The 24,975-nt window shown below is 38.0% G+C and overlaps 2 protein-coding genes across 2 annotated transcripts in view; both read right to left on the bottom strand.

Moving 5' to 3' along the window:
• LOC116177573 (broad-complex core protein) overlaps window positions 1-24,975 on the bottom strand; it is a 312,257-nt gene that overhangs the window by 83,825 nt on the left and 203,457 nt on the right. The gene's annotated exons all lie outside the window — the stretch shown is intronic.
• LOC116177572 (putative polypeptide N-acetylgalactosaminyltransferase 9) overlaps window positions 1-24,975 on the bottom strand; it is a gene marked incomplete in the record, with an annotated part of 78,551 nt that overhangs the window by 4,257 nt on the left and 49,319 nt on the right. Inside the window, 6 exon segments of the mRNA XM_031496567.1 lie at window positions 1-126; window positions 192-584; window positions 634-950; window positions 998-1,269; window positions 5,663-5,771; window positions 10,280-10,860. Of these exon segments, the coding sequence (XP_031352427.1) occupies window positions 1-126; window positions 192-584; window positions 634-950; window positions 998-1,269; window positions 5,663-5,771; window positions 10,280-10,625 (1,563 nt within the window).

The raw sequence follows: 24,975 nt of genomic DNA, 5'->3' as shown, positions 1-24,975 counted from the left end.
GAACGTGTGCTTTACCTGATTTCCCCCCTGTCGATGGCACGGATAAAGGCCGGCCGGTTTATGTAAGTCGGACTTGCGAGCGGGCGAATCCAAGCACGTCTTTCCTCCGTAACCCAAGTTGCGGAACTATGAATTACATGTGTAATGCAGACCGTTGTGGAGCTACATTGGAGACGTATTAGCAAACTTACCTCCCCATTCGCAACGGCGTCGCCCGGTACAAAAAGCTCCGGATAAATATTGTCCAGGTACCACTTGAAGGTCTTGCACTTCAGGTTTTTCCTAAGCTCCCTTCGGCCGCTAATGTCGCCGAAGTCGCCCTTGTCGTTTCCGATCCTTTGGTAGTAGTATTTCGCGTACTCGTCCAACCAGACCTCGGCCAATCGCACCGAGTTGCGGCGTAACACGTTGACGCCGCTGCGCCACTTGTACGGCGATCTCTTCCTGAAGATGTGGCCGACGTGCGAGCACGGTACGATCTCCAACGTTCCGCCGCACATCCACGTCTTGAACGACAGCTCCAAGTTCTCGCCGCCCCAAATGTCGAAGCCGCTGTCGTACGTGCCCAGTTTCTCGAAGAAAGCCTGAAACACAATTAGGCAAACGCCTTTGCCACGGTTCGACTCCTGTTACCTTATCAATACTGAACAGTCCACCGGCCATGGTTGGACTCCAAACCGGTTCGGCGCTGTTCTTGTGCTTGGTCTTCTCCCGTTCGGGCACGGCGTGCCAATTAAACTGGAGGTTCCAATCGAAACCGCCGACGTTCACGCCGCTACTATCCCGCCAGTGGTACTCCAGCGTCGTATCGTCAATGACGTCGATGACCGGACAAACGACGGTCGTCGAGTCCCGCGCGATCCGATCGAGAAGCGGCTCCAACCACCCATTCGTGCACTCGCAGTGGGAGTCCAAGTAAGTCAGCACCGGTCCCGACGCATGCCTCGCACCTGAAAAATATCCAGGATTAGGACGACCAACTGGAAACGTAGCGTACCTAGCAGTCTCGCCCTGATCAGTCCCTCGCGCTTTTTCGCACGTACGATTTTCACCTTGGGCTCTTTGGCCCAATAGTCCTCCAGCTGTTGTTTTAGGTGACTCATGTCGGAGAAGTCGTCGACCAGCAGCACCTCCGTCAGCAGGTGCTTGGGCGAGCGATCCAAAACGGAATGTACCGTCCTAAGCAATATCGACCAGGCCTCGTTGTGGAAGCAAATTATCACCGAGGTCGGCGGCAGGTCTTCAAGGTAGCGATCCGGCTTTTTGCACCTGGAAATAAAATGTAATTTTACTTCTGTCATTTTTCTAGGGTTAAGAAAAAAAGATTTCCCTATGAAAACCCGAACCTTTCTCATCAATCGTCGCAGACCTCTTACAAAGGGGGTCAAACTATGGATACGCCCCTTGCGCATTTAAAATACTAGCGTCAAAACCACCCCGTGACACCATAGGGGCGGGTTAACCGAGAACACCTGCGGACTCGTCGATTCTACGAAAATTCATAACACACCTCCGTTTAACTCGACTTAACGTTCACTTTTATCAATCACCACGGCAAGGAAATTCATTCCTCTACACAACTTTACAATTAAACAAGACTGACTGTCTTTTTAAAAAGCCTCGATAACGACAAAACTGACACGCTCAAATACGGTTACGTTTCAATATAAAAAAACTCCATTCACGTTTTAACAAAAAAAGTCACGATTAACGCCCGGTTCGCTTATTTAAAACATTCCTTTCCTTTCCATTTAATTCTTCCCCTCTTGCTTTACAAAATAATGCACCGTCTTCTAGTAACCTGCGTTAAAAGCTTCGGCAATAACGCGTCCTTATCTTGAAAATAATCAGCTTTCGCAGCGATAACAGAACCTCCTATCGCAACGACCGGAGAAAAACATGAGATAAACATTTACAAATACGACTCAAATAATTTCTAACTGAATAAATCTAGTCTTTAAACACGTAATTTAAATTTCAATGACCAAAAACTACCTAGACAACGCGTCATTACCCCGACCATTCCACATCCGTATAAAAAGTATGTTAACAATAATCAAAAATCCATCAGAAATCATTACAAACGATGAACTTCTCATCCCTACTTACGCATGTGAATCGCCAGAACTAAACCTCACGGCTCGCCATGTTCAAGCCACTAAAAAATATCTCGGGCACCGCAAACTTGGCTTAGATGATGTAACAGGTAGTCGCTTGGCCGTTTTCAAAAAAGTGGGTTTTAAATTTGTCTTTTGGTCAATATAAGGCAATCTCCACACGTACCGCTTCATAGCGAACGTGAACGAAAGTATGTCTGGTGATAAGACGCGAACGGGAAAGCGAGCGCGGGTCTCACGATCTCTTCGAACCTAAAAGTTTCGTTCTGCCGAGCGCGTGACGGAAATGCGGGCTATCTGTTGGTTGTTAGGGCACGCCAGTTGGTAGAAATTAATCCCTTTCGTTGAGACCTTTCATTACAGTACCATGGAGGATAAAACCAGCTCCACCCCACCACCTCTTTTGATAAGGGGTCAGAAAGAAGGGCGGTGCTGTTAGAAAACAGTGAATTAAGAACCGAAAATGAAATTATGAAACGAAATGGAATTATGGTGTACAAAATTCTGTGAGTGGTTCTCTCCTCGTTCAGAAGTGGGGTATAAAACGCCTTCTTCGAGGTGAATTAGCTCCAGATGTGTGAAAAATTACTACCTTACTACCTTGTACAGTCTTTGACAAAAGTAATGATCGCCGAATAGGTAAATCCTGCGGTATACGTAACCAACATTTGAATAAATTAAGGTATCTCCTCCTTGAAGACACCGACAGAGCCCATGGCTGCAGAGTTTACCTTTAGGCGACCATTACTTTTGTCAGTGACTGCACAATACCTTGTTCGAACGGCAGAAGGTGGTTCCGCTTCGTTGTTGCGCTGAAAATTATTTTTAAAGTCGCCTCAGTAGTTCAATCTCGATCCAGATTTCCGCGCCGAGCAAAACAGCTGCGAATGCAGATATCAATTAGGGCGACTAATTGCACCAAAAACGGCCAGAGTAGACCCACTGTTCTTAAGACATTGTGTGATTGCCAACATTCCGCAAATTAATTGAGAGTTTCTATATCGAGCGCGTCTCACATTTTGAAAACGCGCAAAGTGGGCTAATTGTATACGCTACGAATTTCTAGCAGATTTCAAAAGTAGCAGAAGGCGCACGTAAACTCCAACATCTTGAACGTTACCAGATATGTGGCGTATAATAAGCGCGATTAAATTTCTCGCATTAAAGAAGCGAAATATGTTCTCCTTTAGAAAACGGAATAGACCGAATGCCTTGAAGAATCAGAGCGAGTAATATAGAAACCATCAACTGATGTAATCTCATTACACGGCTAATTAGTTTAGCCCACAGTGTTTAAATAACATTGGGGTGGCGGGCGAACGCGCGCAATTTCCCTGTAATTGTTGGTTGACTATACATTTCTGTGACAGTAATTTCAGCTCAAGAAGTTTTCCCCATAGCTCAACTCTAAAGGAAAATGAAATTAATTAAATTATATTACTCGTGAATAATTAATTGTGGTTGTCGCAAGTTTAAAGGCAGACAATTTCGATATGTTTTCCACCCCCGAAAATATTTAATCCCGTTAAATTATGGAGGCGGCCAATCAATTCTCTTCATTCGGCTATTACAAAGTTTTGAACTGGGATTTAGGGTTATAGCGCCCCAATTTCAATGTTTTAAATTAATGTTAGCGAAAACATCTTTAATTTAGTATCTCCACACTACGTACAAATGACGAGGGGTTCGTTTTCGACGAGTTTGTGACTCGTTTCGATTCAAATTGAAACTGGGTCGAGCTGTTTCCGAATTTTACGACCGTTGCGCCGTTTAGTCACGGGGGCAAACTTAATAATAAACGTAAACATTAATTAAGTGGCAATTTAGTGGTTCTGCTAAGATGAGTGCTGAAATTGCGATTTAACGCCGATTAGAAAGAGGTTCCGGACAATTAGTATATGTTTTTTACTTTCGTTTTCTTCGTAGCATAAAGTACAGGGAGACCTACCCCTTTCGCTATACTCGCACTATAAATAAACGCATTTCCTTCAAAAAAACCTTTCGTAAGCGGAGTATTTACTTTTGGCCCGAGGATACGGAAAAATGAGAATTAAAATTCAACACCCCTAAATGAATCGGTTTATTCCTGTTTTGAATAAAAAATCTGGTTACCTTATTTATATAGGAAGCTAGGTAGTTCCTCGGTTGTCAAATCTGAACCAAAATGATTGATTCGAATCACTGAAATGGACAGCCTGTACAAAACCCTAGGATCGTATAATGAATGGCTGCTTTGATTTAAAGTCGAAACACAGTCAGTCGAAAATTAGATGATCCGACGGTAAGCGTCAACGTCATAGAAGGATACTATTTGCTCACACTCGACTGCTCAGATCTGCGAAGATTTATTAAGTCCGTTCCCCTTTGAAATATTCCGATGATAAAGCGCGTTTAAGTTTTACGACTTTGTGCTTACTCGCCAAAAATATCTGCTATTACGCATTGAAGATTACAATTTTGGGAGCGTAATTTCACGTTCGTGTGCTCAAATTTGCGAATCTGTTGGGGAATGGGATCTGTCTCGGGTCGGTTATTACAAAACATCAAAGGGTTTTTAAGCCCGAATTTGCCCAGTATCAAGGTATCACTGGAAAATCATTGAATCACCCATGATATTTTCTGTAGACATTAAAAAAACGATTATTTATATTTCTACGTCACATCCATTTTGAAACATAATGCACATAATTATTTCCAGATAACATAAATTGGTGTATCATTTTTGTGATAAGATATCCATTAATCTAATCTCTAAGGATAATTATCCTCATTTATGAGGAATGAAGAGAATTGTCGTAAAATTCAGGGAAAATATACTACTCATTCATACCAATAGTTTGATTTTGTTATTAATTCAATATCTTATGAATTATGGTACAAATTTGGGAGTTATCCCAAAGGAACATGCTTCAATCGAGCAACTGAATGTACCACAGTTTTCAATAAATGGGTCAGCGATTAACAATGCTCGAAATATTTTTTAATACGTTCCTGAATAAACCAATTTGTTATAACAAAATTGACAAAAAATGAAAGTAATCTAAACCAGATTCTAGTTTTTTTAATTGAACTTACGAGCAACCCAACAAACACTGCCGATAGCCAGGCAAGAAATTAAAATTTCTCTCCACTTTAATATCCTCTAATTACATTGCAGAGGCGATCGATTATGTAGAAAATGTAGAGGCGTAAACAGTTATTTTATGCAACGCAAATTGCTGTTATTAATACGAGACGAGATCGGATACTACGCTGCTGCTATTTCAGTTTTGAAAAGTACACAGTTATCTTGAAGGGATGATCTTGCTCGTCCACCATGAAAAGTTCATTTGCGTTGCATGCGATTTAGTGAGCTCATGGACTCGGGTTCGATTCCGGGCCGACCCAGCCTACAAAACTGGGTACCTCGGTAACTATACGTCGGGGGAGTAAACGCGAAAATGAATGACCTTGCGAATTAAATTCGGAAATTCTGATAAGCGGAATTTTCTAGTTTCATTCAGAACTTCAGTCGCCTACGAGTTAAAAAAAAAATAGCTACTCACCACTCGTCTCGAGGATCAGGTAGGCTTCGATGGACGCTGATCATATCACTAACGTATTGGTTGAAAGCGTTCTTCAGCCAGCCATCGTCAACCATTTTCTTAACTTCAGCTGTGAACAAACCACAAAATTAATCCAAGTAATCAGGAACTTGACAGTTTCCAGTATGAATTTTAGCATAATTTTATAAGAGGTTCTCTTAAGGATGTTGACGTTGAGTGCTTGCATAATAAGATTTTTAAACAACATTTTTCACAAATACTCTTAAGAATTTTTAAATTTCCAAGAAGATTATAAGCAGTTTCTTGGTTTTCTTTAGTTTCTTACTTATTCCCAAAAAAGGTTTTAAAAGATTTATAAAACGCTATCTTTTTAGAAAAAATATGCAAAAATCCGCTAAAAAAACAGAATGAACATTCCTTTCGAACTATCTAACGTTTACCACTCCTTTCCATTTAAAATTTTTGGGGTGCAATTCGCCCCTTTCTCAGGGTTCAAGCCCTGGTTGAAGCTATGTAAGTAACATTATTTAATTTAAATTTTCCCCTCAAAACTAAAATTGAAGTATTCATTTGTTCAAACATTTCTGCCAAAACTAAACGGCCAAAATTGTTGTTGACTGTTTTCAGTGGGCCCCCTAGTACCTATAAAGAAATGCAAAAGGAGCACACGAGACGACATATCCTTCAGGGCACGAACTCCACCACTATTCACAGATACTTTCGTTTGCCGTGCTTTTTCGGCAGCTTAGTTGAATTGAAAACGGTTAGTTCGAATCTACAAAGGTCTAGAAGAAGGTTCTTAAGATGCCTAACAAGGTTTGGAAAAACCTTTCTAAGAAGATCTCTAGAGAGTTCCGAAGAATAAGAAGATTGTGCTTTTAAAGAAAACTTATGGCTTGGAGTTCCAAGCCCTTTAAGAGATTGATAGCTTTCAGAGCATCCTTTGTGGATACCTACTCAAATGAATGGTCTCAATGGGCGAAATAGTTTTTCTTTTGGAAACCGTGGCGATCAAAATCTTTGGTAGTGCGATAAATGAGATTTTCTCCGCAAAAGCTAATAAACGAATCTTTTCCCTTACACGTTCCCAGATTGAGCTTGGATCTACAGCCATGTAAACGGTTACCAACGTTCTGATAACTTTGTTAGTTTAACACAGTTATCTACTTTTTAGTACGTTCAGGGACGATAACTCCAGAAAGACCCATCTTTTAAAAAATGTTGGCACAAGATAAAACAAAGTCGTTCGTTTATCATTTTCGTCGTTGTTTATTATAAATAAATAATTAAGCGCCGGGCTTTTCTGATTTCGAAAATTCCAATTACATTATGCCGGAAGTTGTAGTAGGAGAATTACTAAAAACCCGAATCGGTGTCATAAAACAGGATTCCAGGAGGCCAAAGACCATTTTTTGGTCAAATTCAAATATAAGTATGGAATTGAATAATGAAAAATTGAATTCGTGTCACTAATCACAAGTCACCTACCCAAGTGCCTCGAGTATGAAATATTTCCCATCAAGCGAAAATTTGAAAGTCAGCCTCGACAAAATAATCATAAATATGCTGTCCTAAACGTTTTTGGTGAAAATTTGGCAGGTCTATATCCCCCAGGGAAAAAATTTTTTTCCTAATGTGATGTGGGGGGAGGCATGGATACCCCTCAGACCCCCCGGTGTTACATGCTCCCCCAAAACGTTCAATCCTTAGAACTCTCATGTATGGAATATTTCCCAAGACACGAAAATTTGAAAGTAACTCCCAACAAAATTATCATAAACATGTTAAGCATTTCTTGTATGGGTCTAATATCATCCAGGACAAAAAAGAGTCTTAGAAATTTTCTTAAAAACATCTTGTTTGGGTCTATAGAAAACGTTTTAGAAGCCTTTTCTGAAATCTAAAATTTGGGTTTCCTAATTATTAGTATTACGTATTTATATATATTTTCTGAAGTGTACCATCAGCAATACCTATTAGTGGTGTAGTACCAGTGGCAGAACGACATCTTTGAGCTCTTGTGCAGTATGGGTATTATACAGGGTGACAATTTAAAAACTCACAAACAGAAGATGTTATCAAAAATTAGACAAAACCGTTTCTTGGATATAAGGGAAGAACTAAACTAACATAAGAGGCAATAGACCCCCATCTACTTCAATAAAAAAATACATAGCTGATCCTTACTTGCAATAAATCATTGAAACGGCTATAATTCTATTATAAACATAAATAATTGTACAAGGTATATCAATAATTATCACCGGACACAATTTTTTAGAGATTTTTCCTCGGGTTTTTTAATGGTATAACGTAACATTTTGATTGTATAATGTATCTAGGTTTTAATTTGAGGCTCACTGTAGTTTTCAATTAGTTTATAGGGTTTATAGTGAATCTCTTAAACATAATCGAGCAATGAAACAACAATATTTAACCCACCTTAATAAATGCAACCCTCTAAAGGATATGACTGTACAGGATAAGGTCGATTTTTTTAAAAAAATTAAATAATACACAATCGGCTTGGGGTTAAATCTCTATTTGCATTTATGGGGTTTACAGTGAATCGCTTGAACATAATCGAGCAATGAAACAACAATTTTTAACCCACCTCATTAATTGCAACCCTCTAAAGGACATGACTGTACAGGATATGGTCGATTTTTCTTAAAAAATTAAGTAATACACAATCGGCTTGGAGTTAAATCTCTATTTGCGGTTATGGGGTTTGAAGTGAATCTCTTGAACATAATCGAGCAATGAAACAACAATATTTAACCCACCTCAAAAAATGCAACCCTCTAAAGGACATGACAGTACCGGATATGGTCGATTTTTCTTAAAAAATTAAGTAATACACAATCGACTTGGAGTTAAATCTCTATTTGCGTTTATAGGGTTTACAGTGAACCTCTTAAACATAATCAAGCAATGAAACAACAATATTTAACCCACCTCAATAAATGCAACCCTCTAAAGGACATGACTGTACAGGATATGGTCGATTTTTCTTAAAAAATTAAGTAATACACAATCGGCGTGGGGTTAAATCTCTATTTGCGTTTATGGGGTTTACAGTGAATCTCTTGAACATAATCGAGCAATGAAACAACAATATTTAACCCACCTCAAAAAATGCAACCCTCTAAAGGACATGACAGTACCGGATATGGTCGATTTTTCTTAAAAAATTAAGTAATACACAATCGACTTGGAGTTAAATCTCTATTTGCGTTTATAGGGTTTACAGTGAACCTCTTAAACATAATCAAGCAATGAAACAACAATATTTAACCCACCTCAATAAATGCAACCCTCTAAAGGACATGACTGTACAGGATATGGTCGATTTTTCTTAAAAAATTAAGTAATACACAATCGGCGTGGGGTTAAATCTCTATTTGCGTTTATGGGGTTTACAGTGAATCGCTTGAACATAATCGAGCAATGAAACAACAATATTTGACCCATTCGAAAAGTTGCAACCCTCTAAAGCCATGGACTGTATAGGATATGTTCAATTTTTCTTAATACCTTTTCCTTGCAAACACTTTTGTTAAGCGTAGTTGTTTTAATAAATTATGGAGATTAACCGGATGTTTGGTATTTCTCGAAGTTGCTTTGTTAGAGATTGAACACTATTTCTCTCATTTTGGAGGATATAAATTGAGATTTGTTTGATACGTAAGTGGCGTTCTGTTACCTTGTGCGTTCTTTTTAGGATTCCTATTTGCTTCATTTGGAGTGTTTCAATCAATTTACTTCCAAACCGTTATCGTATTACTTTCTAAATATCCCTCTTACCATTTGAACGTAAATTAAATTCGGTATTCGGAAGGAATTTAAATGTAATTTCTTTGAGGATTCTAGTGTTATCCTAATTCTGTCCATTGTCTGGTGTATTTAAACATAGCATGTTAATTATTTGCATATCATTTGTTGTATATACCTAATCATAGGGTAACCTCTTCAAGGAAATACGTAATTGTAAATAATTTAGCAGTTAATTTATTCGTAATTGTTTAAAGTCGTTAAATTGTAACTGAATACTTTAGTCTTCTTCAAAGCGCTAAATACATGTCACGTATCGATTAAGGAATTCACAAGCATTGTCAATTATTCGTACCCGAGTATTTAGACTCGGACTTTGTTTCGTAATAGCTTGTTCAATGAATAATTGTATATAATTATGGATAATTAGAAACTATTCATGATATGGTTTGTACGAGAGTCCAAAACAAAGGCTACATCTAAATGGGGTCTTTGGCAATGCGGCAATGAGTTATACGGATTGACACTGAGGCTACCTTGTAAAGGCAGTGCCAGGTATAAGATTCTACACCTCCTGGTTCCTTGGTAGTCTCTTTCCATTGTTCGATAGATACAGTTTGGATGATCCCAATTTTCCCACCTCTGAATCTCAATCCAGTACTTCCAGAGAGGAAGAATGCAATGTACTTAAACCTAAATTCAGGCCCACACTATTACCAAGGGATGAAGATCTCCTAATGCATCATGAATCATGACTCAAAACTGTGATCAAAAGGGTCCAAAGTTTATCCGCCCCTCATCAAGGGAGTTGGAAACGGAGAGTAATTCAAATGACCTACTTACCGCTAAGATTGGTCGGCAACACGACCGGTTTACCCATCTCCCCGGCCAAGCTCTGCGGCGGTAACAGGACACCATTATCCTCCTCCTTCTTCGGCGGCGGCAGATTTCCCTTTTCCTCCTCCTCCACGTCGTTAGCGTCATTTTTAAACGGATTAACCGGATCTATCGCGTTGTCCTCCGGCAGTTCGCGCGCCTCCCGGTTGACCAGGCCGTTCTGCAACGAGAGGGCGAGAGCGGGACGCGACCGATCCTCCGAGTACAGCAGGAACGCTATCGTAAACCACGCGGTCGACACTACAACTATTAATTTTATTAATAAGGAACGTCTACGCGAGAGCACGCCCATTTTTTACACACACGCGGAAAAACGCGCTTCCCAACAACGTAAAATCTCTTCGGTGAATAAATGGGATTTATCTTTCGTACGGTTACGCTACGATTCTATGCCATAATGATAACGTTTATCACAGTAGTGATATTTATTATGTCAACTTGACATAAGCATTGATATGCGACGTTTTATCCGAAAACAAATACGAAGGGGGAGGGAGTGGAGTGACGCTACTCCTCCGCTTGCATGCCTGTAACAAAACGAAACTAGGTTAGGAGATATTAAAATGAGATTTACAAATTGTATGTTTGGCACGGATATACGGCAATTATTTACATAATCTTTTGTAATGCGCGGATTGTAATACTTTCGGTAATTTTTCCGATGAATACACCGAATCTTCGCGCGCATTGTTCCGAATAACCGATGTGTTCAAAATTGCCTCGTTCCGTTTGAAAGAGGCGCGCGTTTAAATCGAAAGTGATTACATGCAATTAGTGCCATCCAAACCTGTAGCGATTTACTCATAAGGAACTAAGCCAAATTAATGTGTTTTGGTCGCTGAGGTGTGAAAGCAAATTTTAAATTGCTGAAAGTTTTAAGGAACCAGGCTCGGTTGGATGGTCGAACGCGATATGTTTCGTAATCCATTCGAATAAAACGGTAACGCACATCCATTGTGCGATGGTTCCGTTTGTTAAAGAAAGTCAAAATTACGCCATCGGCTTCGATAATTTTTACTACACCTTCGAGCACCGAGCTGAGTCCTTAAATCAAATTCGGCCAAATTTAACGCGAGGAACCTCCCGTTGGACACCCTGTATTTTTAGGTTCATATAACACCTACAGACCCTTCTAAAAAGTCTATTCCGCAAACCTTGTACACTTTTGTAGCTACTACCCGCGTGAAGTTAGCCCCCCCCCCTCCCCAACTTGAAAATGATGAAACGTCATGTACTTCCTTCGTTTGCACATTTATTGCACTTCGATTTTTCGTGTGCACATTTCCCTAAAAAAGATATTGAAAAAACAAATTGGGGGGGGGGGGTCAACTTCACGATTTTAGCCCCCCCAACATTAACTTAATGGAGCGCCATATATTTCATTCGTTTTCCCTTTGTCTGTTTGTTTGTAAGCACAAATTTTTCCTTTATACTTTTTACCTTAAATCATTGATTATACTTCATTCTTTACATATGAGTATGTGCACACCATGAATGATATTGATTTTCGATGCGATTTTTTAAACTTTATTACTTTAAGTCACAGTAGGCTATGAAACAATCTTTAATTTCGTTCTCAAGTTTCTATAATTTTTCATTTACTTTTTTGTGGCCAGACTCTTTGTCTGTACAATGTTTCCAGCTATAACGTCAACACAGTTTCGTTTCTAGATCAGCTTTTGTTTCATAGCCTACTGTGGTTTAAAGTAATATACACGGTGTTAATTTTTCGAGTGCCACTATGAGAATCTCGCTTATCTTAAGAGATAGAAATTTGGTTAAATGGGGGCAAAGTTGCGAATTTTCGTGCTGAATAATAATGTGAAAAGAAATTTTCGTTTTTAATTATTTCATGGTAAACTAATCGTACTAGATATTTCTAATTAACACAGTATTCAGACACGTTTTAATGGAGATTTCGAAAATGGCATTCCGTTTTTAATTATTTTAAGACGACGGAGAACCACGTGGCAATTTTAATTTTTCTTATAGGCGCCGTTTTGAATTTTGACATTTTGAGATTACGTCTTTTTTTCTGTTTACAACGATACATCACACATAGTGGTTCAGTATCACATTTTTTCTAAAATTACAATTTTCATATTCTGCGAAGAGTGCTTTGCAAAAACAAAACGTTCTTTTGTTGTGACCAAAGGTTGACTGATTGACTTATTTCAAGTAGGTAGTGCCATTTACGTTTATGCTAATTCTACTGCGAAAATATTATTTATTCTTATGTATTTTGTTCTAATTTGAATTATAATTTGCAAAACGAAGGTTCCTATTCAGAGAAAAATCGAATTTTCTCAACACAACTAGTTCTCTGCCAACGCTGAAACCAGGCAAATGGATCAAACTGTCAAACTTTTGTTTACAATAAAAGAACGTTTTGTTTTTCCAAAGCACTCTTCCCAAAAAATTAAAAATTATGTTTTTAGGAAATACTGAACCACCATGTGTGATATATCGTTGTAAAGAGAAGAAGAAACGTAATCTGAAAATATTGATATTCAAAATGGCGCCCATAAGAAAAACTAAAGTTGCTATGTGTTTCTATGTCATCTTAAAAGTTATTAAAAACGGGATGCCATATTCAAAATCGCCGTTAAAATGTCTAATTAGAAATGTCTAGTACGATTAGTTTACCAATGAAAAAATAACGAAAAACAGAAATTGTCGTTTTTTTGCGATATTTTCAAAACTACTAAAGATATTTTGAATTTCTTTTCAGATTATTATTCAGCACAAAAATTCGCAACTTTGCCATATTACCAACTGTTTATCTCTTAAGCGAGAACCTTATAGTGGCACTCGAAAAATGGACATCGTGTATAAATCGCGTATTAAATTTCTTATTTCTAGACCGATTGTACGGAAATTTCACAGTGGCACCTTTTAATAAACGTAAAACGATCAATTATATTAAACATTAAACAATTTTAACGGTAAAGCAAATTAAACATCCATGTAGTTAATTGCTACATCGATTAGGTACTTCGCTTAATAAAAGGCGAAGCGATGCATCAGAAGTAAGTACAATAAAAGGAACGGGCTGGGTTGCAACAGATGTTACGGAAAAGTTAAGTTTTGAAAAAAACTCATATTTTCATATTGATATTAAAATTGATTAAAGAACAATACTGATTTAAGAGCTTGAAACTGGAATCCAAACCGAACGGTTTTTTTCCGGTGGTTTACAGGGTTGAACATCAAAATCTTGATCAAAATACAGGGTGTTCATTTGAAAACCCCCCCCCCCCCACTGATTAAAGCAAAAAACACCGAGACACGCCCAAAGATTTGTCAACGGGGACAACTTTTTAACCAAAGACTATTTAACCCCCTTTCACCCTCTGCCACCACAGGGTAATTCCTTTAAAAATTTTAAATGACAAGTTTTATCGAAAAATTTGAAAGTTTGAAAGGTCTTTCGAAGTCCTTTATGTTGACGTTTTTATGTTTTTAAAATCGGTCGATTCGTTTTCGAGAACATTTGAAAAACCTTTATTTAAATTATTTAATCAAGCTATCTTAATTTGTTCAGATGGAAAACAAAACAAACGAAAATATCACGTATTTGTTGCTATGGGAAAGAAACAATTACTGTCGGTTACCTTTGTGACGATCTTGGGATAGTGAAAATTAATTTATTGATTCAGATTTTACTTCCGAAATGGTTTACACACTAGCCGAAAGAGTGGACGAATCGACCGATTTTTAAACGTTAAAATAAAGGACTTCGAAAGCCTTTTCAAACAAACTATTACTAGATACCATTTGTCATTTAAAACTGTTAAGGGAATGACTGTGGGAAGCAGAGCGAGAAGCAGAGGGAGAAAGGAGGTGAAGTAGTTTTTCGTTAAAAAGTGGCTCCTTGACCAATCTTTTGACGTGTCTCGACGTTTTTTCCTTTAATGAGTGATTTGCGGTAAATCCGTGGTGGGAAGTGTTTAAATAAACACCCTGTATGCAAAGAACCGGTGACACTGTACTTAAGAGGACAATGGGATTTTGCAAATAACGGACAAATGCTTTGATAGAATTATCTGTAAATGTTGTATACTTATTGTCATTTGTAAGCTCTAAACTTGTAAATTTACGTTATTTACCGAGACCATGAACATCCCATGCTATAGTAATTTATTTGAGAGATTTTAGTGTATAAAACAATAACTTCAAGACAGTATTTTATTATTATTAATGGAAAAAAGAAATTTTCCTTTCAAGCGACTGTGAGGTGGTGCCGCCTAACGAACGTAACTAAAACTAAGTGGTAAGTGGTGATATAGCCATAGGGATTAAAGGGATTGAATACAACAATATAAGTGATTAATTTAAATAATCAAATTTGAAAATTGACATGTCCATCACCATAGAAGATGGTGAAGACTAAAATCTTAAAATTAATTGATCATAGATATATCAATTTGATTAATTAATTATATGATTAATTAATTATTATTGCTTTAAGAGCTAACTTTATTGAAAATATGCTGACGATATTTTTTGTGGGATATTTTCTTCTCTTTAATTTTGCGCACCGCATATTTTCTCGAAAAATGCACAGTTTTGGAGATATCTGCGGAAAGTCGCTTTTGGCGGCCATCTTGGCAAGATGGCGGTCCCGACGGCAAGTTTCGAATTGTAAATTTTCCAGAGTGTATGTTTTGGGAATCAGGAAAAATCGAGGGAAAAATGAAAGTTGCACGCTCTTTAAATATTTATACAATTTCCTCCGCACGTCTACTGTCGCAGTTTAATTTCAATAAATATATACCCTCAAGATATTTTCGCCGGTCGAAAAGATTTATTGCGAATTTAGGAGTACGCGTAGGTATGTATACCTTTAAAGCTCTTCCAATTTCGCTCTGCTGACCCCTCTTTTGGAAAGCAATATTTCACATTTATTACATAATGACACCATTTATCACATTTGTCCGAACACTCCGCGTTGATAAATAATATTTATAGTGGCCGTCCGAGAGATGTGTTAGAAATGAAAAGCTTTTGTCAAAATTTACAAAGAAACAAAAATGGGGCACGTTACCGCGCACGTTTCTATGGCCAAAGTTACGTAAATTTATTACAGTTTCGTTGTAAATTCAAAATTCATCTCGTGTAATGTAAGTAAACGTTTTATGGAGGGCGTCCCCGCCGCCACCATTGTATACGTATTCATATATAATACAATCCATAACTCAGGCGTTTTCGCCCCAAAACTGGTTCCTTTGGAAATGTCATTAATCACAATTAAAACGAAATATACAGAGAGTTCGTAATTTAGTTCAGAAATTGCGTGTTTTCTCGCCAAGCCTTTTGGCATTGTTCGTCCCTGCCGCAAACTTTGATTAAATATTTATGCTCCCGCGAACGTAATTAATACGCGATCATTGATTTTTTTCGCGATATGAAATACGCGCGACTGCGAATAAGATTTAATTACGTTCGGTTAGAGTGAAACTTAATTACTTTACTATTGCTAAATTTTCGATACCGCGATCGCTTCTGTGAAGTTATGGTGAAGTTTTCCGCAGATGAATTGGATTTATTGCTTGTACCGGTGTCAGTCACGGTCAGTTGACTAAGAGTTCACTGAGAATGCCAAGTTCACAGACGTCCATTCGGCGATAAACTCGTTTACTTTAAGCTACAAGTATTGTTCTACTGACCTTTCTGTTTTGACCAAGCCTAATTGCTGGTTGATCAATTGATATCAATCATTTCAAAAAGTATCTAGGGTTTATAGCCATACCAGCACCAGTGTGTGTCCCGGTTTCTTAAACAAACCATAGAACTCTTGAAAACTACCCTTCGGCAGTGGATCATTTTACAAGCAAAGAAAAACCATTGATGGCAGACCTTTTACAGATGGTGGAACCCAAAGACAACCATCCAATTCGAAAAAAAAATTCCACTGCAAAGCTTGGCCCGACAACGAAAATGGAGAATTTTCAAAAACCGTTTTCAAATTTGCGATTTTCATGTTCAAAAAGACTGTGGGTGAACATGAAAAATATTTTATTTCGCACATCCGTTTAGGGGTGCTCTCTTTCGTGGTAGGAATTTAAAAAAAAAAATTGCAAAATCGGAATGGACATGCCCCAAAACCTATTCAAAATCGTGCCACGAGTCTTTTTAACTCTTATGGTTGCTGAAAAAAAATTAAAGAAGAAATTCGGAAAAGGTAATTTTATCTAAGACTTCCGATATCAAACGAATTGAAAAAATGTTTATCACGAACTGCAAATCGACAAAAAAGTGCTATTGCGCTGTTCGCTCCCATTCTTCAAAGGAGTCAATTTGAACTGTGAAACCCGTGGTTGAAAAAGTAGCAAAAATAAATTCAGTCAATATTTCAAAAAAAGCAGCTTCGATTAATCAAGAAATTTGTATCCAAAGACTGTTTAATGGACGATTATAAATTTCGACCAAACACAGCTAGAATAGTCCATAGAAGTCCAACAAATCCAAATTTGAAGGCAATTATTTTAAAATAAACCGATCAAAAATTCAAAAAAGGGTGATTGGAAACGTCCAAAAAATCCTCGATAAATAAACACTTCCTTGCGGTGACTTAAATTTTGGGATGGGGATCTGCATTGTCTGCTGCTATTTTGGGGACCAAGTTCCTGTTTCATACCTCCTGAATTAATTCATGTAGGTCCTTTATTAGCCATTCTGATGCGTATTGTAGCAATTCGGCCCGGACCATATCCTGCCCTGACATTTTCCCCTTTTTCAGTCTTCCATCATTTCCTCCATCGTGGGGGGGTGGTTGGAGTAGCCAGTAATCGTTCTCCTCGATTAGCTGGACCTGTGCTTCTTGTTCCCCCTTCAGGAGCTTCTCCCACGCAAAAGTCAAAATTATCTAATTCTTCTCACTCAAGATTGTGGTAAATAAAATGGCCACCTTTATGGTTTGAAACAGTGGAAATTCGTTCAAAAAATGTTTGTTGAGAGAGTTGGTACATTTTTGAAAAAATGTGAGGTTGGAAAAATTTCATTTTAAAAATTCCTACCTTAATGTTCGATTTTCAAAGAACCAATAGGTATCAATATTTTGGTTATAGACGAGATTAAACCGAAATTTAATAAACGGAAAAGTTTGCTGGAATCATGAAAACAACCAAGAACGTAAAGCGTGCTAAATCTTTGTGCACGAGTGCACGAAAACAAGACCAAATTATCGAATTCCACCGTTTCCAATAAATTTAGCATGTAAAATTCTGAGTTGAAGAAATTAACGTAACTGAATTAAGCACTTCGCCCGATGAAACACAATTAATCCTATTGTAGCAAAAATAAGTTTAACGGTGATTGCAAATTTGATAATCCAAGCGAAACACGTAGACAATTAAAGGGATTACCGAGAGAGTTACGGGTATGAAACAAGAAGTTGTATACGTACAATAATCAAATCGCGTTTTTGCCCTCCATTTTGGAAAGGTGCGGATCGAAACAAATGTGTAGTGATCTAGCGGATAACGGGGCCATTTAATTTGCCTGATGGTAGCTCGCCAATTTGAATTTCTAATTTGTTACCGAAAGAAAAATAATTACGTAATTGCCAAAATTAGCCCTCCTTTTGAGGGTGGATCGGAGTCAAGTATCGTACGAAAAGATATTAATTTCTATTTATCCATTTCGTTTAACATAATGGATTAAAGACCCGGAAGCGGGGGGCGATCTACTTTTACGTGGTGGCGTTTCATTGACTGTTAAGCCAAAGGCAGTGATGGGTTAATGTTTCCGGGTTTCAAAAGCGACGACGGTTGTAAATTCGTACAAAGCAATCAAAAGTTGTGCTTGTGAAGAGCCTGATCGGGGGCGAATAGTTTCACAAGAATCTTATAACGCGTTTTATCGGGCAGGAAGGCTTTTCATTGAATTTATTGCATTTATAAAGGCAGTTTACGACAAAATTTGTTCTCACGCAGTTCTTTATTTATGGACCGTAACACTACGCTTTTGCGTAGGTGTTTCCAAGTTTTATATTTGGAAACAGAACTTTACGACAAAAAAGACGAGATCATGTTTCAAAAAGTACTCTTTATCAATCAAAATACAAGTAATCCAACTTTATGTACCCTACTTGGAGGGTGTAATTTGCAATTTACAGGTAACCGAGAAAAGGTAAAAAAAGAAAAGTGAAAGAAGAGTGATCGAACGACACGCAAAGAAATCAAGTGGGGGAGTTGAAGAAACGAGAAATAGGGGTGCAAAAAACCTGAAAGAAACGTGAAAATATGATCCCATTAGTATAACGTGCTCGGAGATGGCGCCCAGATGTCGCCGACCTCACATCACGTAGCCCCATCCCTAAAGTTGGTAATTACATGTGTAAATTACACGGCTCCGGTGGGTACACGTACATTTCTCGTCTTTCTACAAGGGTTCTTCTACGGGCTCTCATTTGCTGCCAGCCAACCAGCCGATCAAAGTGAGACTAAAAGCTACCTTTTTACAAATACACTCGCAAAATATGCTAAAAAGCGTAGTAGAAGACCACGAGTAAAACGCGTGAAAGCACAGGAAAATAAATAACGAGGACTAAATAAAGGAGAGATTAAGATTAAAAAAACTTAAAGAAGGTATGAAGATGTATGAAGTAAGGAAGAAAGAAACAAGAAGAAGATGAATAAATTGAGGGAGCGTGAAGAAACACCAGTAGTTAACAGGGCAGGATACTACAGGGAAAAGTACGTGACGTTCATGAAGTGACAGAGATGTTAAGAAAACATGGATGGGACAGGGGCATTTGAAACTTACAACTTACAGGGTGTAAAAAAACGGTAGGTACCAGCGGAACCCTAACGAACCACTACTTAATTTATGGTGGCGCTGGTGCACCACAGAACAAACACGAATATTGATGACAAAAACCAGCAAACCGTTAACTACTCACTAACATCCCGTCGCCACGGGGGAAAATAAGAGATTCAAGGAAGTAAGCGTGCTAGGGGGTTACGGTGAGGACAGATAACTATGAAAGGAGGATGGACTGGCCTCCTTCCGTTTTGCTCGGGTCCGTGGGGTCGCAACCACCCAAAGTTTGGAAAAAAACAAACCCCCTGCGGGTAATTTTTGTATTTATTGTTGCTGGCAAACAGATCAGGAAACCGAGAATAAACAAGATTCATTTTCGGAAACAGAAAAAAAGGAGAAAACTTTAGTAAATCTAACATCTAGTCGTGGGTCATTTAGTTATTTTACATAAAAGATTTATTAATCGAGAAACTTTCAGACACTTGGGATTCATAAAAAGCCCTGAAAAAATAATTAAACCTGTAACGTGTAACGAGAGCATTGACATTTGGATTTAAATTTTGGAATTTTTCTCGCAGAAAAAATTAAGAAAGTTGTATTACATTAGGAGATAAAGCCACCGTGGAAACTGTTGATCGCGTTGTTTTTGGAATTGATTGCCAACTTTAAAACCATCTGTGATTGGTAGTACGAAAGACATTAACCAATAAAAAATGTAGACATTGCCATTTTGAAGATGATCCGCTATTGTGGGCGTTCCAAATTTAATAGGGGAATTGGTGTTGGAGAAATTGGAAGGATTCGTGTTTTGGGGATCAATTCGAAAAGAAGAATTTACGTTTTGGCATTAAAAGCGACCATTTGATCCCGGTAACAGAAGAATTGGCATTTTTGACGTTATCTCTTTTCAAAGTTAAGTCATTTCGACCGGGAATCGTAAATTCCAGAAATTATGGAAGTGTGAAAGCTCGTGGAGAAAGTTAGGGTGGAATTCATAGAGATTATTTAAGTTAGACTTACACTTACACTTTACTCATACGTGTACTTAGTGGTATTCAAAGATACTTGCTAAGGGTGTAATTTGCAATTTACAGATAACCGAGAAAAGGTAAAAAAAGAAAAGTGAAAGAAGAGTGATCGAACGACACGCAAAGAAATCAAGTGGGGGAGTTGAAGAAACGAGAAATAGGGGTGCAAAAAACCTGAAAGAAACGTGAAAAAATTATCACGTTAGTATAACGCGCTCGGGGAAGGCGCCCAGAAGTCGCCGACCCCACATCGCGTACCCCCTTCCCTAAAGTTGGTAATTAAATTTGTAAATTACACGGCTCCGGTGGTTACACCTACACTTCTCGTCTTTGTACAAGGGTTCTTCTACGGGCTCTCATTTGCTGCCAGCCAGCCAGCCAGCCGGTCAAAGTGAGATTACAAGCTACCTTTTTACAAATACACTTGCAAAAATATGCTAAAAAGCGTAGAAGACGACCACGAGTAAAACACGTGAAAACACAGGAAAATAAATATCGAGGTCTAAATAAAGGAGAGATTAAGATTAAAAAAACTTAAAGAAGGTGTGAAGATGTATGAAGTAAAGAAGAAAGAAACAAGAAGAAGATGAATAAATTGAGGGAGCGTGAAGAAACACCAGTAGTTAACAGATCAGGAAACTACAGGGAAAAGTACGGGACGTTCATGAAGTGACAGAGATGTTAAGAAGACATGGAAGGGCCAGGGGCACTTGAAACTTACAGCTTGCAGGGTGTAAAAAAACGGTAGGTACCAACGGAACCCTAACGAATCACTACTTAATTTATGGTGGCGCTGGTGCACCACAGAACAAACACGAATATTGATGACAAAAACCAGCAAACCGTTAACGACTCACTAACATCCCATCGCCACGGGGAAAAAAGGGATTCAAGGAAGTAAGCGTGCTAGGGGGGTACGGTGAGGACAGGTAACTATGAAAGGAGGATGGACTGGCCTCCTTTCGTTTTGCTCGGGTCCGTGGGGTCGCAACTACCCAAAGTTTGGAAAACAACCAAACCCCCTGCGGGTAATTTTTGTATTTATTGTTGCTGGCAAACATATCAGGAAACCGAGAGTAACAAGTGCCATTTTCAGAAACAGAAAAAAAGGAGAAATCTTTATTAAATCGAACATCTAGTCGTGGGTCGTTTAGTTATTTTACATAAAACTAGACGCCCGAGAAACTTTCAGACACTTAGGATTCATAAAAATCCCTCAAAAAATAATAACGAGAGCATTTACATTTGGATCTAAATTTTGTAATTATTAAGAAAGTAGTATTACATTAGTTGGCCCATTAGGAGATAAAGCTACCGTGGAAACTGATGATCGCGTTGTTTTTGGAATTGATTGGCAACCTTAAAACCATCTGTGATTGGTAGTACGAAAGACATTAACCAATAAAAAATGTAGACATTGCCATTTTGAAGATGATCTGCTATTGTGGGCGTTCCAAATTTAAAAGGGGAATTGGTGTTGGAGAAATTGGAAGGATTCGTGTTTTGGCGATCAATACGAAAAGAAGAATTTACGTTTTGGCGTTAAAAGTGACCATTTGGTCCCGATAACAAAAGCATTCGCATTTGTGTCATTTTCCGTTTTCAAAGTTATACCATATGGACCGGGAATCGTAATTTCCACAAATTTTTGGGGCCTCTCCCGTAAGACTTAATAAATAAATAAATAAGAAAATTAAGGAAGTGTGAAAGCTCGTGGAGAAAGTTAAGGGTGGAATTCAAAGATATAATTGCTAAGGTGACATGACATTGCTATAGTAACGCGCGAAATACGGCCAGTTAAGCAGGAATACTAGCAGTAAATATAAGTTCCACTTAAACTAAACTAATTGTGCACTTAGTAAAGTGTAACTCTAACTTAAGTAATATCTATGAATTCCACCCTTAGTTGGTGGAAGCATACGCCAAAATTACTACCTTTGGATATTTAAATAAAAGTTTCACATCTGGTGTAATATAACTTGTGTACTAATTGAGAGAGTTCAAGTAGCGTGATCGAATAATTAATCCGACGGGCGTATCCTGTAAAACAATGCGCAGTAAATTATTTAGTTTCAAACGAAGAACACGCTCATTGCGTTGAATTACGATAAACAATTTAAATTAAACTTTAACTGATTATATTTCGCGTACGAATATTTTTGCATGAGTTAAAATAAGTACACGGTGTAGAAACGAGACTTTCCCTTTTTGTAAAAGATCAAGAGGGTTAGCTGTGAAATTTGTGACTGTAATCACTAAATTTGGTGCTAATTAAACAGTTACCAACAGTTTTTTGGTTAGTAAAAACGATAACAACTCCCAACTTTTCGCTATTTTCGACATTTTACCCGGAGTTAACAATTTGAAGAAGAGTTTAAAACAGTAGCCGTTTGAATCACATTCGATCCAGCTGACATAGTTGTAAGCCGTTTGTTCCATTGCACCGTAAACTGTCCGTGATGAATTTGGAAAATGTAAATTTCAAGATAGTACAAGAAAAGGTATTGTGGCCATTTTTATTTGTATAATCGTTGTTTTTTAGTTGGGCTTGTTTGTTTATTTTCCTTTTTCAGGATTTAAAACTTTACTGCCACTAAGACTACTCGTAAAACACTTTAGATTCATCACATAAATGGTAAATGGTAAAAATGTATGAAATTTATATTATTACTTACTAATTTATTATTATCTTTTGACAGCTGATATATATATATTTCTGTAAACCAGCCTTCGAGTGCAGTACCTATTTGCCTTCTGTTGGACAAAAACATGTAACATACACATGTCATATTCCAATAAATAAATTACACATCGAAATATTATCCGAAGGTTGTATAATGAAAGAGTGCTACTCAAACAGAAGGTCTATAATAAGTACAGACTTTGTTCAGTAAATGTAAGTGGAAAAGCCTTAAAAAAAAGGGGGGGGGGGGAAATATACAGCAATTGTTTGCAAATAACCCCACTATTGCTCACTCATATAGCTACACGACCGATCAATATGGGCATTGGGCAGTGGTGGTAGAATACCTACAGCTCTTGACCACATATGCACAAGTAAATTTTCTAGTTCTTGTCCGCAGTTGATTAAAAGCGTTAAGTTTCTAATGCTAGAAATGAAAAGGAACGTTTTATTTTGTACAGTTTTCATATGTTCCATAAATAACGTTGAATTGAAAAGCAATATGACTTCGTGGCAGGTATGTACCGAAAAAATAATTAAGGCCATTTTTAGGGACGAGACCCTTAATTACGTCTTTAACAACGAAACACATCATCTTTTGCCATTCGATGTAAGCAATCCAAAGGTCTTCGTCAACACCAACCGGTACATTCTAGGAGGTTTCAGACGAAAAGTCTTTTCGCGAAATTACGTAATCGCAGTAAAGAATTTAAGCTCCTTTAAAAAGGACACGTTGTACTTGTGCAATTACGTTTGGAAAGCACATCTTCACGCCCGTGAAAGATTACTAGTGATCCTCGATCAAAAATCGCTTGCAAGCATGGTTTTCGACTTCCTCTGGGAGTTCGACATAATCTACTTCGTAGTTTTGGCGATTGATCTGTTGGAAGACAGGGAGTCAGTTTTGCTATTCACGAATCCGCACGGTGCAGGAAACGGCTGCGGCAAAAAATCGAACGTTATGCTAGAGCGTGGCTGCGAGGATGCGATCACAGATCTGACCCCCAAGCCTTTCAGAAGCTACAATGGATGCCCTGCGTCGCTTTTCATCTGGCTGAGTCAGTTCAGCTACTTGCATCGAAGCAATTACACTGTTGCCATCATTGTCGAAACCTTGAACATTTTTTTGAACGTCCAACGACCCCCGAGTTATCAGAACAAAGAAGCCGAGCACATTCCTAGGATCTATGAAATGGATTTAACTCATAGCGAAATTGCTCGCATTAATATTTATACCAGTCACGTGTAATTTTTTTCTTCACCAAAACTTGCAATTGAGGTAATAATAAAGAGTATTATTATTATTATGGTCTGTGTTTCTTGTGAGAACTCAGGTCTAGCCTGGTTAACGAATCGCACGGATTAATATCAAGTAACGATTAGTGTCTGTGTCTGTGTCTGGTGAAGTTATGTAGGGTTCTAAAGAAAAATAAAAATAAAATAAATATTCACACACTCACATTGGAAATCTAGAGATAGTATGTAATTCATACTTACCAACATAGCTATTAATGGCCCCACTAGTCAACGCTATCAGGAAAGAAGAAAACAAACCAAAAATATCATTATAATAATTCCTGTAATTTTATTAAATAGAGTTTATTGTGTAAGTGTTTCTTTGGCTTTGCGTTTGGGTTGAATACGAGTGGGTTCTGATAACGTGGTGTGTTTATGTGAAGAAGGAGATTTGTGTTTTTTAACTGTGCTAGGACGTGTAACTTTATTCGGTGGACCTGTCTTTGTGGTACATGTTGCCTTACTTGTATGTATGGTGTTTCTTTGTTCTTGAGGTTGTATTTGTGTGGTTGCTTGGGTTTTTGGTGGAGATATTACAGTATGTTGTGAGCGTGTAGTTCTGTTAAGGTTTTCGCGTTTCGGTTGAATACGAGTGGGTTGTGATAATGTGGTGTGTTTCTGAGAAGAAAGAGTATTGTGTTTTTTAGCTGTGCTAGGCCGTGCAACTTTATTGGGTGAGGACGTCTTTGTAGTGCATGTTGCGTTACTTGTATTTATTGCGTTTGTTTGTTCAGGAAGTTGTGTTTGTGTGGTTGGTTGAGTTAAGGGTGGAGATATTACCGTATGTTGTGTGTCATGTTGTGAGTCTAAAGTGCTGTTTAGGCTTTTGCGTTTGGGTTGAATACTAATGGGTTGTGATAATGTGGTTT

The sequence above is a fragment of the Photinus pyralis genome, unplaced genomic scaffold (assembly GCF_008802855.1).
Source record: "Photinus pyralis isolate 1611_PpyrPB1 unplaced genomic scaffold, Ppyr1.3 Ppyr1.4_LG8, whole genome shotgun sequence".
NCBI lineage: Eukaryota > Metazoa > Arthropoda > Insecta > Coleoptera > Lampyridae > Photinus > Photinus pyralis.
Note: the sequence above shows the minus strand (reverse complement) of the source record. Positions and strands in the feature narration are given on the sequence as shown.